This window comes from Macrobrachium rosenbergii, chromosome 56, assembly GCF_040412425.1.
Source record: "Macrobrachium rosenbergii isolate ZJJX-2024 chromosome 56, ASM4041242v1, whole genome shotgun sequence".
Lineage (NCBI taxonomy): Eukaryota > Metazoa > Arthropoda > Malacostraca > Decapoda > Palaemonidae > Macrobrachium > Macrobrachium rosenbergii.
In genome coordinates this window covers 40,679,164-40,694,163 of record NC_089796.1, presented here as the reverse complement: position 1 = coordinate 40,694,163, position 15,000 = coordinate 40,679,164, and the positions used below count along the sequence as shown (strand labels likewise).

At 33.3% G+C, this 15,000-nt stretch overlaps 1 protein-coding gene across 2 annotated transcripts in view; it reads left to right on the top strand.

Annotated features, from left to right (window-relative positions):
* Positions 1 to 15,000, top strand: part of LOC136836657 (UDP-glucose 4-epimerase-like) — a 223,921-nt gene that overhangs the window by 173,171 nt on the left and 35,750 nt on the right. For both annotated transcript variants that reach the window (XM_067101128.1, XM_067101127.1), the window contains exon 5: positions 2,557 to 2,737. In XM_067101128.1, the coding sequence (XP_066957229.1) occupies positions 2,557 to 2,737 (181 nt within the window). The remainder of the gene's footprint in view (positions 1 to 2,556; positions 2,738 to 15,000) is intronic.

The following is a 15,000-nucleotide window of genomic DNA, read 5'->3' as shown; positions in this document are numbered from 1 at the left end:
AGGATTCTGATTTATTTATGGTGAGTTTGGACGTAGAATCATTGTTCACTAACGTTCATGTGGAGGAGACAATAGAAATTATTTTAGATAAGATTTTTGTTGATAATGACACCAGGTTCCATAATTTTACCAGAGGTCTTTTTAAACAACTTTTAGAATTGTCCGTGCTGGACACGGCTTTTATTTTTAATGGTAGTGTTTATAAACAGGTCGAGGGGATGGCCATGGGTTCCCCACTTGGTCCCATCTTTGCTAATATCTTCATGTGCTCCGTGGAGGAGCGCCTTATTGAGGACTGTCCCCTTAGGTTTTTGCCTTTGTTTTATCGGAGATGCGTCGACGATACCTTCGTTTTATTCCGACATGAACACAATGCCGAATCCTTTTTGCAGTTCGTCAACGAACTTCACCCTAATATTAATTTCACTTTGGAGAAAGAAACTGACAATAAACTCCCCTTTCTTGATATAATTATATCCAGGGATATCACTGGCCTTATTACAGGTGTTTTCCGGAAGACAACTTTTACTGGACTAGGTATGAATTTTTACAGTTCATGTTTTTTTAACTTTAAATTAAATGCTATTTCTACCCTCCTCCACAGGGCGTTTTCTCATACATCTAATTGGTCCTTATTTCACGAATAAATACTTTTTTAACCAGTTATTTTAAACAAAATTATTACCCTATTAACATTTTTTACAAACAACTTAACAGAAATGTGGAGTAATAGTTTCCTTGCCATTGCTGACTGCCCCAAAAATGAAATTTTATGCGAGCTTTCCCTTTCTACATGACGACCACTTCCGTAAGAAGTGCATTTCCCTAATTCAGAAAGAGTTTCCTGCTTTAAATGTTAAATTAATACCGAAGAATCCTTTAACCATTGGTTAATTTTTTACAGTCAAGGATCGTCTCAGCCCCCTCCTCGCATCCAATATTGTATATAAATACACTTGTCCGCGATGTAATCGCGGAACATACGTGGGATGCACGAGGAGGGGGTTGAGGATACGAATTGACTGTCATAGAGGCTTAAGCTACCGTACAGGATGCAAGCTATCAAATCCAGAGGCCTCTAACATCAGAAACCATGCTGTTCGGTGCAAAACAAACATCAGAGATGAAGATTTTACGATAGTGGGGAGGGTCTCCAACCATCACGATTTAACTATCCTAGAGTCTATTATCATAAAGAGAACTGTTCCCTCGTTGAATACTCAGTTGTCGTCTACTCAGTTATTTGTTGCTTAGCTTTTCCTTTATGCTTATTTTTTGTATTCTGTCAGTATTATTCTTTCATTTCACTTGGTGAGTCTGTGTCTTGGTTCCCTTGACCTATATCTTTTGTGATCCTTTTTTATGTTTATTTGTGTACCTAATTTTAAAGATGCATTACCATTTTTGTGAATTTTAAATATTTTAATTTTTTTAAATTCTTTTAATACTGTGATTCTATCTGTAGTGCAAATTATTTTCTTTTAGCCTTGAAAATGTGACATGTGTCATGAAACGTCGGCAATAAATTTGTAAGAATGGAGGTCTTCACTTCCCTTGTTCCTGAGGATTTATATATATATATATATATATATATATATATATATATATATATATATATATATATATATATATATATATATATATATATTATATATATATATATTATAATATATATATATATATATATATGTATATATATATATATATATATATATATATATATATATATATATATATATATATATATATATATATATATATATATATATATATATATATATATATATATATATATAAGAGAGAGAGAGAGAGACTTACAGTGAAGTTTAATAGTTGTGTAACTATTGTACCAAATTAATTCCTTTTATGGAAAGTAGAAATTTCCTTTCTACTCTTATTATTTTTAACACAATTTTCAAGTGAGCAACGAAGGATTTCTTCTTTAATGAAGGAGAAATAAGCCCTAGAAAATGGTTAATATTTTTTCAGCTATATAAGTGGGAAGAGACGAAAGACTGAACGTGTCCTGCAAAGAATCAGACGCTTTCTATAACGTACCGAGCAAGCGATTCTTTGAGCAACTACTTATGAGCTCCAGAATCAACACAGTAGAAAACTTGGAACCGCAGTACAGTAAATCAAGAAAAGTATAAATATTTATCCTCAATGGGAACATAGTGATCCTTTTTCCATAGCATTGTTTACATTACCATAGATACTATCAGATTTATTTCGGGTCCTTACATACCTTCTCTTTCTTTTTAACGCTTTTGTGGTTTATTTGTGTGGTACTAACTAATATTTCAAAGTTACGGAGCTTAATGGGTTTGTAATATACAATTTATGAATCCTCTGAAACTACATCCAAAGACGGCCCTATCAAGTTGATGTGTACCGTTGATTATAGTTTTTAAAAATGATTAGTACAGATGACTTGAGGTGCCGCTGCATAAATGAAATGCGTACGTGTAAATATTTAACCTTCAAGCTTTACATGAATATTTATCCTCCCATGGTCTCTAGTGTCTTGATTATCAATCAGACTTTTATTTTCAGAAATGGAATATAATTTCCCTCAGATACTTCAACCCAGTAGGTGCCCATCCATCAGGACGATTAGGTGAAGATCCTACTAAGAATTTCACAAATCTGATGCCCTATATTGGCCAAGTAGCCATTGGAAAGAAAGAATCTCTTACCATCTTTGGAAATGATTATAATACTGTTGATGGAACAGGTGAGTTGGGATCCAGTATGAAGTATTTATGCTACTTGAATACTTTTGTTTGGTAAATTTCCATTTTCATCGCATGTTGTTCGTCACGAACCTCAATTGGTATAATATAGTGTTCCAGTGTGTTGAATATTTTCCCACATTAGCTTACTCCGCTTGAATAAAATTTCCATCAATTAAAAACAGATTTTATTTCTTGGAGTAGTTTTTAACATTTTTATTACCTCCTCTTCTAATTCCATGATTAATATTTGCAAATTACGAAGGTTATTGTAAATTACATTACTGTAACTTATCTGTGAAGTTTGCTTAGAATTGTTCACGCTTACTGCTTTAATTCGTGATTTTACTTGAAGGTCTTCAAGTTCCTTGAAGGTAAGTTCTCATTAATCAGACCATAACCTCACATTGGGCTGCCCCTTTGTTCGAAATGGTGACAAAAATCCACATTTGTTAAAAGAAGATATCTTTCTCTCTATACTACTTATGCTGTGATGTTCGAAATGGTGACAAAAATCCACATTTGTTAAAAGAAGATATCTTTCTCTCCACACTACTTATGCTGTGAAGTGCGTTTGATAATGAAGTTTTCCAGTGAGGTAAATTTTACTTTATAATTCAAGACTATAAGGATTTGTAGACTCAGACGTGAGACCTTTCATTTCTTTTATTGTTCAACGCAGAAACACCATCAAGAAACCTTTTTCTTATGGTCAAAAGGAGTATTCTGAATAACGTAAGTGTAGTGCTTGATCTGCTTCAAATCTGTTTTGTATTTCCGGTATCGAAAGTATTTTTTTCTGAAATGAGCTTCGGAAATTTACCATGCGTCCAAGAGGTCAAAGGTTAAGTTTTTCACTGTCCTACCTTAACCCCAAAGGAAGATTTTTCATTTGCTAAACAGTTATCAGAATTCCTGTATAGGACTTCTGAATGAAGTGTATAATTATAATTATACTTAAAAGTATTAATAAACAAAAGTACAGTGACAGCAGAAAAAACATAAGTAGCCTAGTCACAAAAAATTCCTTTCTATATCGGCAGACTTTGGTAGAAGAGTCAACCTGCAATTATAGTAACTTAAGTGTTGCATAACAGTATACTGGCACTTTCACTTTACTCAGACTACCCTGATTTGGGAACAATTATCAGCTGACAAAAATAGAATTGCCTTATGTTAAAAGAGTTCACCGATAAATCTTACTATTGCAAGACATTCGTAATCAAACGTTCACCATTGTTTTGGTTGTGTTCAGATTTTCTGTGATGATACGTGCTGCGTTCAGTAAGCAAAACTAGGCGAAGGTAGCGATTGGTTTCTGCAGTTTTAAACATAAGTTAAATATTAGTCCATAAAACAAAAATTTGGATCTGTAAGAAGGGTTTCAGTACTCGGAAGACTACACGAAACACTGCCATCTTTTTGCGCTACCCGAACACAGTTTTACTGTTTTCAGATGTGTAAAAATGAAGCACTTTACGTCAACGTAAACAGAATTAAATTTTTAAAAAATTATGTACAGTTCAGTTTGGGAGGTCGAAGGTCGTGTGGTAACAAAGTTCAAAATATTCCCAGGTTTTGAAGACTGGAATGTACAGTAACTGTAATTAAATGTTCAGTATTTGTGATATTTCATACGTTATTCCTTTTCCGAGATAAAAAAAAAATTGCACAAGCCTACATTTAATACTATCAAAACCTTAAAGTACTGCATCAGCTGTTGGTCATCCATGTGCACACATTGAGACGCTGTTGCCCGAGGAAATTTACGATGAAACATACTGGTACATTATTTGGTGATCTGTTCAGGTTTTTCAGTTCACTGGTGTGTCAGCTACAGAAAAGTATATTATAAAAAAATTGAGCTTGGAAAAACGTAAAACACAGCATTTTTAAAATAAATAAATGAAATGAAGCACTACAATCTTCAATATGCTGTATCATTGGCACTTCAACGCATCGTGACAAGCATTGCAAGACACCAAAACAAAGCCAGCTCGAATGATTCACATACCATAAATATTATGTTTGGTCCTAATACAGATAGTCCAGTGAAGGTAAAAACCACAGTAGGGCCGAATACTGAATAAGTGATCTGGAATATTTTAATGGGTGCCTACCTACCTGTAGGCTATATGTAAATTTTGTTTGTAAACTTGCCGTGCAAAAGAAAAATTCAAACCGTAAGTGGATAACAGGATCTACATGTCGATAAGCCACAACTAACAGTCTTGGTAATGTAGGTGGAAGTCATGTGGCCGTATTTTTACATTCACGGTTTTTCTTTCCCAGAATTTTGCTTGTCAAATGTAGGAGGCTTCTTCGAGGTCGGAGTATCGACGCCAGGGAATACTGTATATAACATTATTTCATGGTTCTTTTTTGAAGTCCTTAATTTGTTATCTGAGGGTCTCCATGCTTTGCAGGTTGTTCTTGCAAATACCAAAGTGCCACACATCCTTTGCAATGGGCTTTTGATGGTAAAAATTTATAGATGCCGTATAGAGATTCTTACAATTCCAAGCAGTATCTATGGACAATTAAATGATCAAGTTGTCGGAAGAAGTGTCTCCTCTATAGATAATGAGCATGGTACACTTAAATGTCAGCATGTTCCTAATCACAACCATGATTAATAGTGATCTTTCAGAGAAAGCTTACCTGTAAGATTTTCATGATAGCTCTAAAAGCTTCTGTGTTGCCACACAACAGGGATTTGTTCCATGTACATGGAACAATCCAAGTATGAGATAATTGATGTTGGAGTTACAGAAGCCAGATTTCAGCTTGATGATTATGGCAGCAGAAGAATTCAGGAATCAATGCCTCATTCCTAAATAGGACTTCAGCAAGTGTAAAATCAAAGGGCTTTTTTGGGTGCATACAAAACTGTATTGTTTAATTGTTCCATGGACATAATGCTCTTGATATCTACTAGGAGTGCCCTCCTCTCTCTTTCTGTAATTGGGATAGTCTCTGGCCTACCTACTGTATATACTACAGTATATATATATATATATATATATATATATATATATATATATATATATATATATATATATATATATATATATATATATATATATATATATATATATATATATATATATATATATATATATATCTATATATATATAAATATATAATATATCTATATATATATCTATATATATATATATATATATATATATATATATATATATATATATATATATATATATATATAGCAAAAAAAACTGCAGTATCTGCAAAAAATTTTCGAAATTGAGATATGCCACCTATTGGGCTTGTGAAACACTAATACACAAGTTACTGCAGTTTCAGAATGATTCTTCAGTGCTTTCCATGAGCACGAGTATTAGGGGGTCCCATTTGCAGTATCTGCAAAATCAGTAGTAAGGCAAGAGAGTAGGCTATCTACCATTTATCTCAGTTTTGTATTTTTGCAGATACTGCAGTCTTTCATTTTAGGACTATATATATATATATATATATATATATATATATATATATATATATATATATATATATATATATATATATATATATATATATATATATATATATATATATATGATTGATTCTTCAATGCTTTCCATGAGCACGAGTATTTAGGGGTCCCATTTGCAGTATCTGCAGAAAATCAGTAGTAAGGCAAGGGAGTATCTACCTATTATCTCAGTTTTGTATTTTGGCAGATACTGTAGTCTTCCATTTTAGGGTGTGTGTATATATATATATATATATACATACATATACATATATATACACACACACACACATATATATATATATATATATATATATATATATATATATATATATATATATATATATATATATGTATATATATATATATATATATACACACATATATAATCAAATATGAGCCCATAAAAATGCCAAAATGTAAAAAGTAAAAGCTATATTTCAGAGATCAACTGTCTCTGTCATCAGGCAAATAGTGAATGGGGAAGAGTTACAGAAAAGCGGTATTTATACCAGAAGGTCCATAGGTCAGCCGTTACGTCACTCCAGTTGACAATTTCTCTCTAATCTTCTTAATCGCTGGTTGGATGAAGATTTTATCTATAAAATATATGAATCCCAGGTACCTCTTGAAAGGTTCATCGTATTTCTTTGTTTAATCAAGGCTGATTCCACTGGCTGGCTTTTGAACCGATAATTGCTGCTATAAATTATACAAGACAAATTCCAGTTTGTTCTGTGATTATGGTTATTTATGTAGTTAAAAATAGGTGAGCTCTGTTGTCCATGCCTAACTGAACGTTTATGCTGTATTAATCTCTTGGGGAGTGATTTGCTTGTACAACTGATATAAGAGTGGTCACAATCGAGGCAGGGTATTTTGTAAACTCCTGTCTCTTTGGGGACTGGCTTTTTTTGGACATTAATCAGGGATTTGGCTGAGGTACTTGGGTAGGTAAAAGCAAAAGGGGTTAGAGTTTCCAGGTCACAATCCTGTCCAGGTGTGGGATTTTTATTTTATTGTTGGGCGTCTCCCTGGTCTTGTTTTGGGGGGGACGGTAGAAAATTTTATTTTCGCGCTGCGGATTGCTTTCTCAGTTACATGGTCAGATTACTTTAAAGATGATAACTGCTTACGGATTAGTTCAATTTCCTTTTCCAGGAAATCCGGGGAACAAATCCGTAAGGCTCTTAAGAATGAATTGTTGGCTACACCAATCTTGATAGAGATGTCATGATAGCTATAAAAATGGATGTACGACAGAGAGAAAGTTGGTTTTCTGTATGTGGTAAATTTGTATTCTGCCGTTTCTTTAATTATTGAAACGTCAAGAAAAGGAATTTTGTCGTCTGTTTCCCACTCAACTTTAAATTTGATGCTAGGCACTATTGCATTTAATTTTGAAAGAAATTCGCTGAAATTGCCGCACATACTATCCCAGAATGTTAAGATATCATCGACATATCTCATCCACAGCATGTCTTTAGGTTTTATTGCATTTATTAGTACAGTTTCAAAATATTCCATGTATAGATTGGCTAAAACAGGACTTGAAGGACTGCCCATGCTCCACCTGAATTTTTGTTTATAGAATGACTCCTCGAATGAAAAAATGTTATTTGATACCCATAATTCAACTAACTTTATTATTTGATCTAGGGTTAGTGGGAAATGATCTTAATAGGGGGCTAATTTTTCTCTCAAAAACTGTAGAACATCCTGTACTGGTACTTTTGTGAATAGGAAATGTACATCTTAACTTAAAAGTTTTATGTTGTGAAGTGGTATGTGTGTTTCTTTGAATTTGTGGCAGAAATCTTCAGAATGTTTAATGTGACCGGGAGAAAATGTGCCTAAGAAAGGAGAAAGGAGGCTGACTAGCCAGTTAGAAATTTTATTTTTGAAAGCACCGGCACATGAGATAATAGGTCTGAATGGAAGAATATCTTTGAAATTTGGGAAGGCCATAAAAGTAAGGTAGTTTCAGGTTAATGGTTTTAAATTTCTCCGGTAGTTCAATGCTCTTTTTGTCTTTGCCAGTTAATCTTACTTTTCTAAAAATTCAGTGGGGACGTTTTGGAGGGGATTTTTCGTTAATTTGTCATAAGTGTTAGTGTCACTAAGGAGTTGGTTGATTTTGCCGAGGTAAAAGTCTTTGTCCGTTATCACGATTTTGCCGTCTTTACCGGATCTACTTATTACAACATCTAATTTTTGTAGCTAGCAGATGGCTTTCATAAATCTACGGGGGACAGGGTATTTCTTATTAGGGTCAGCTATTGCATGCAGTAAGATGCCTTTTAAACATATCTCTTCTCTGCTGTATTTTTTATCAGATATGAATTTGTCAAAAGCAACAATGAATCTAGTTTATTTTTCCGGTCTGCCATAAGAGCAAAGGATAAAGGTTTAAAACTAAGTGTTGGTTAATGGAAAGGGGTTGTTTTATAAATTTAAAACTTTATCTTGTTGCTCAAGATATATATTATATATATATATATATATATATATATATATATATATATATATATATATATATATATATATTGTTTTATAAATTTAAAACTTTATCTTGTTATATATATAAGATATATATATATATATATATATATATATATATATATATATATATATATATATATATATATATATATATATATATATATATATATATATATATATATATATATATATATATATATATATATATATATATATATATATATATATATATATATATATATATATAATTTTAAAGGACTCTGACCATTTAATTAAGCAGTTTACATCTCAGTGCTCCTCCCTACCATATCTCTGCGGTTTAGTCAAGACTCACAAAACCCTATTAGACCAATCATTAGTTCAGTTGGCTGAGTTTCGTATAATTTATCTAAATGGCTTGTAAAAATTCTTACACCTTTGGTAGGAAACATTTCTAATATGAATGTAAAAAACAATGTCATCTTTATAAACAAATTGAATAGTTCGAATTTGAATTTTTATTTTAATATGGTTAGTTTTATGTCTTCTCTTCATATGCAAAAGTGCCTGTAGATGACTTAATTGAATTTTTGGAGGAAGAATTAGAAAGTTATATTCTTTCAACTGTAGCAAACCTCACTAATCATATACGGTTATATATCAAAGAGTAAATTTTGTTTTAATGCTGAATTTTTTGTACAAAATTTCGGCATGGCTATGGGTAATCCCTTATCTCCTCTCCTTGGCAATATTTACTCGGAATTTTCTGGAGACAAAATGTTTACCAAGAACTTTGCCCCAAAAAGTTATATGGTGTAGGTATGTGGATAATTTTTCTGTATTTGGCCAGTTCACGAAAATCTGGAATTTCTGATTAAATTAAGCTAAATAATTTATTCCCTTCTATAAAATTCACCTCAGGGGAGAAAGAAATTGTAGTCTGAATTTTCTTGATGTAACTATCCATAGACATGATAGAAATTTCACCTTTTCAGTCTTTCGAAAACCAGCTAACATTGCCTCTTTTATTTGATGTCATCATTTTCTCATGATCTTAATGGAAAAATAAATTCCGCAGTAGAATGTATGTATTTTGCTATATACAGGAAGCTTTCGCCAACTTGTTCAGTTTGCCTCTTCAGCCTGAAGAGGACAACTGATCAAGTCGGCATACATACTACTGCGGACTTTATCATTGTCTGTTTTGTTCATCGTTATTCCAATCATCATCAGAATGTTAGATTCTCTGTTTTTTTCTGGGATGTTCTTAAGGGCTCTGTTTGTTTGTAGCACAGTTCATAAATGATGAGATTAAACTATGTATGATATTGCTTTGAAACTTGAATACCCAAGGACTTTTGTAGATGTAGCATGGAAAAGAGCCAGGAAAACATTTTATTTAACTAAAAACAAACTTGAATTTAGTAAGCATAATATTCTCAAATTACCGTATGAAGAAAGGTTTTTAGAAATTCCTAGAATTTTCAAGCTTTTCAGCATAAATTGTTTTCAATAATTTCAATGCTAAGAGTTTAGTGATAAAAAATTCTCCTAAAGATGTTTCTGGCTGCTTATATGAAATTCCTTGTTCAAAGTGTGATCAAATATATTACGGACAAACTGGAAAATCATTTTCATAACAAATCAAACATCACCAATATTCTATGAGAACTGGCCAAGGATTGAATGCATTATTCGTACATATGCAGGCCTCCTAACAGCCCTTAAAAAAAAAGTAGGTCTCTGACCCCAAAAAAGTAGGAGTTATAATCTTACAATCTTACAGAAGTAGTGGTGCCACATGGATATAATGTGATATTTCAAATGCGACATTTTAAGCATTTAAATGCATATATGTAGTAATGTTTAAAATTCATTATCAAAGAATAATCAATCAGTACAAAAAAGCAGGTGTTACTTGCTCCATGATATTAAATAAAGAATTTTTTAAAGGGGGAAACCTCACCAAGGCCCACCCTGACCAACCTAGTAACAAGAGGTTTTTCTAGCTTGTTCTATTTTAAAACTAATTGTGAAACAAAAGTTACTAGACCCTTGCATTTAGTTTTACCCTTTTTTTTATTAATTTATTTGATTCAGTTCCACAACATTATTCACTTCAGATTTGCAGTGAAATAAGCCTCTGACTAGCATTCAATAATATTTAAGTAATATGCAAACAAGAAGGTATAATCAATCATATTAAATATCAATAGTTACAAAAATAGAGCCTGCATATAATGAGATTCACAATACATTAACATCTTAACATCTCAAACTAAATTACTACAATAATTTGTCAGTCACTGATGCACTATCACTCAAGTTTTTTCTTCATGTTTAGAGAAGCAGTTTCATCTGAAATTTTCTTCAGTTCAGCTACTTCTGCAGGATCGATTTTCTTGACTGTGCAAGCTTTCTTCAATCTCTGATTGGCTTCATTCACAAGTTTTCTTCATGCTTCAATCTCATCTTGCTGTAATTTTTGTTTTTCCGTAGGTCTGCCTCCTCCTCTTCTTGTTTCCTCGTGAGTTTTAGCTGCTTTTCATCTTCTTTTTGTTTTTCTTCATTCTTCTGTTTTTCTTCTTTAGCTCTCTTTACTGCATATGTCATGGCTTTGTAATTGTTGTGTGCACTTCGAAATGCAGGATGATCTTGGCAGTGATTGGCACTTAACTCGCTCCTCCGTGTTTAACTTTGTCTTGCTATGTGCGTAGACCATTTATGGATCTCTCATTCAGGCAACTCCTACTGGCTGTGACCAAAATCTTGTTAAGAGCGAAACCCCTCTCAACATGAGCCTGTCCGTGGCTCAGTGTCAATGCTGCCTTGACAAGTTTTCCAAGAGTTGGATATTTGAGGATTCCTAGACTGGTGACATTGCTTAGAATATTTTCCCAATAGAAAACTCTCTTCCATCTGATGCAGTGTCCATTTGGGCTGTCATACTCCTCATCTGTATATGACTCCTGTGTAACTACTTTATTTGTATACAACTGCCATTCTTGCATAAGGTTGTTATGCTCAGACAAGGGCACAATTCTGGACATTTCACAAGCCATTTCTTTGATAAACTTTTCAGAAGACTTCTCTCTTCTCATCAATGGATGCAGGCACTGCAAATGGCGAAGCAGGTTGCTATTCAGTGGTACTTTACCACTATGTCATGAACTTGCGAATCAAAAATGACTTTCTTGGTTTCTCCTCCCACTTCCAAAGTTTCCAAAGACATTAGGTTGTCTAAGTTTGAGGGATTGATATTGCAAAAAGAATTCCCGCCATTCCTTCAATAAGCTTCGGCTTCACAAAACATGAGATTAGACTTCTGATCAGTTCTGATAATTCATCATACAATAAGTGAATAAGAGGCTGGTCACTTTGCATGAATAAACAATGGTTGAAGCTGCAACGCTGCAAGTATTTTCTTGGTGTAAAAGGAGTCAGTTTTACTACCTCGTTTGGGAACAACATTGGTGAAGTAATGGTGCAGTGTGGCATACTGCCCATGAACTCTTTCAATGACAGGAACCAACAAAAGCCAACAGGAATTGACGTAACGCTTGAATCTCTTTGTACAATCTCCAAGAGATTCTGCACACCCTGAAAGTCTTCCTTTCTAGCAGGATGCTTACGGAAGTGCTTGAAGATGGCATCAAGAAATTCCTCCATTCCTCAGTTACTGAATTCAGTCATCCAATGCCCAGATGAGTTGTGAACTATGTGCAAATTACATGAGCCAAAGTGTATCAGACCTTTGTGCTTTGGAATCTTGTTTTTCAGGTACTCATCGATCAGTTTCATGAGTTTCTTATTGACCTTTCTAAAAACTCTTAGAACTACCTATTTTGATAGTTCAAACACAAAAAAACTCTAAAAATGCTTATACAGGTATTATCCTACTTATGATGGGGTTAGGTTCCAAAACCCCATCGTTTGTTGGAAAAAACATATCTCAAATATAGCCTAGCCTACACTAGAGTATTCAGTACCATGTATACATATATGGTAGCCTAGCCTACACTATAAAGTATACTCTGTATATACACGGTGTAGTAATCATTAATAGCTAATTCTGGAGGTACATGCAGAGTGACTTATGATAATTCAGTACAAAGAGAAATTGAATAACAAACAATAATTAACTTGGCCTACACTATGGTATATCGTATACATATACGGTAGCCTACCCTACATTATAATAATATCGTATTATACAAACGTCGACATAACGAATATGCATCTTTTCCATGGATTTTTTAAAATTTTATGCTTTACTTCACTGTATCCAATAATATTGTATAAGGCAGTCCTCGGTTTATGATGGGTCCGGCTTATGACGTTCCAGGTTATGACGCTTTTCAAATATATTCATCAGAAATTATTTCCGACGGAAGAAATATGGCTCCAAAACGGCAGAATAATCAAAATTTGGATGTTTTTTTTAATGAAAAACTCAATAAAAATGCAGTTTACATCGTTTTCAATACACCCTAAGCAAAAAGAGCTAACCATTAAAAACAAACATTGAGTCTTGCACAGCAAGCTCAAGAAACATCTTAAAAAGTAGTCTATTAGAACCATGAAAAACTATATGATTGTCATAAAAAATCTTGTCTAAAATAATGCTGATGGTTTCATTCAGGGGCACATTTGTGAAAAGAGATTCTACATCGAAGCTTGTCATGTGTAGATCACCATCTTGTAGGACTATTTGTTTCTGGAACTCATAACCATTTTTAAGTGAAAATTGGTTGTAAGCGAAATCATTCAGTAACTAAACAAGGTATTTTGATATTGTATAAGAAGGGCTGTTATAGGTTGCCATGATGGGTCTGATAGGAACTCCTTCCTTATGTATCTTAAGGAGACTGTAGGGAATGCTAAAAGAAGAACCTGTCACAAATGGTTTCTGATACGTAACTTCATCTAAAATACCCTCATTTTTTTAATTTTCTCAAAAACCTGTTAATTTTGTCTTCTCCTTTGTAAATGTCCAAGAAGTTTGGTTCTCCATGTGATTGAAATTTGGTGTTGTCTGCAAGAATGTTATTAACCTTATCAATATAGTCTTGTTTGGTAAGAAGTACAACACCTTTTCCTTTATCTGGTTTGCAAATAACCAAACTATCCCGTTTGCCTAGTTTCTGTTAGACGTTTCTTGAGCTTGCTGTGCAAGACTCAATGTTTGTTTTAAATGGTCAGCTCTTTTCGCAGGTCGATGGAGTTGCCATGGGCTCCCCATTGGGACCTGTGTTTGCTAATATTTTTATGGCTTTTTTAGAAGAAACCTTTTTAACTAACTATCCGGATATGTGTAAACCTGTCTATTATAGACGATATGATGATGACACATTTGCGTTATTCAAGGAACCTTGACATAGAGATATGTTTCTGGACCATATTAATAAGCAACATCAAAATATAAACTTTACCATGGAAAAAGAAAGCAGCAACTCTTTACCTTTTTTAGATATCAATGTAAGCAGAGACAGTGGCGAATTTACTACATCTGTGTATAGGAAAAAAATCATACACTAGCCTTGCTAACAACTTCTGTAGTTCATGCTTTAAGAACTTTAAACTAAATTCCATGTACACTTTGGTTTATAGGGCTCTTCGTTATTCTTCGAGGTGGTCTCTTTTTCATAATGAGATTTTATTTTTAGTCAAGTTTTTTCTTACAAAACTCCTATCCTGAAAAGTTGGTTTTTAAAGTCATTAACAGACTGCTGTCACAGCACTTCTCTAATCCGACACCCTCTTATAATGTCTTAATGAAAATATATATATGCAACAATCCCGTTTATTTCTGACAAGTTTTCAGCCAAACTTAAACAAATAACTGAACAGGAATTTCGCTGCCTTAAAATACAGTTTATTCCAATCAATCCACTCAAGAACGGTGTATTCTTTGGCTATAAGGACAAACTGCAGGCCTTCATGAGATCTAACATAATTTATAAAAATTCAAGTGCCCGGGATGTCCCAGTATCTATGTTGGATCTTGCCGTAGGTTACTGCAGATGAGATATTGTAGCCATATGGGATACAGTTTTAGAACGGGTCAGAAACTTTGTAAACCAGAATTTTCTAATATAAAGAACCATGCCTCCATATGTAAAATAGAAATAAATAAACATTTCTCTATTATTGGTGGAACAAGCCATAGTGATTACCTAACCACCCTTGAGTCCTTATACATCAAACTGCTTGTTCCGTCTTTGAACTCTAACGTTTCCGCTTCTCCTCTTTATCTAGCATAACTAAAGTCGTAGGGTGGGGTCAGGCCTTGGT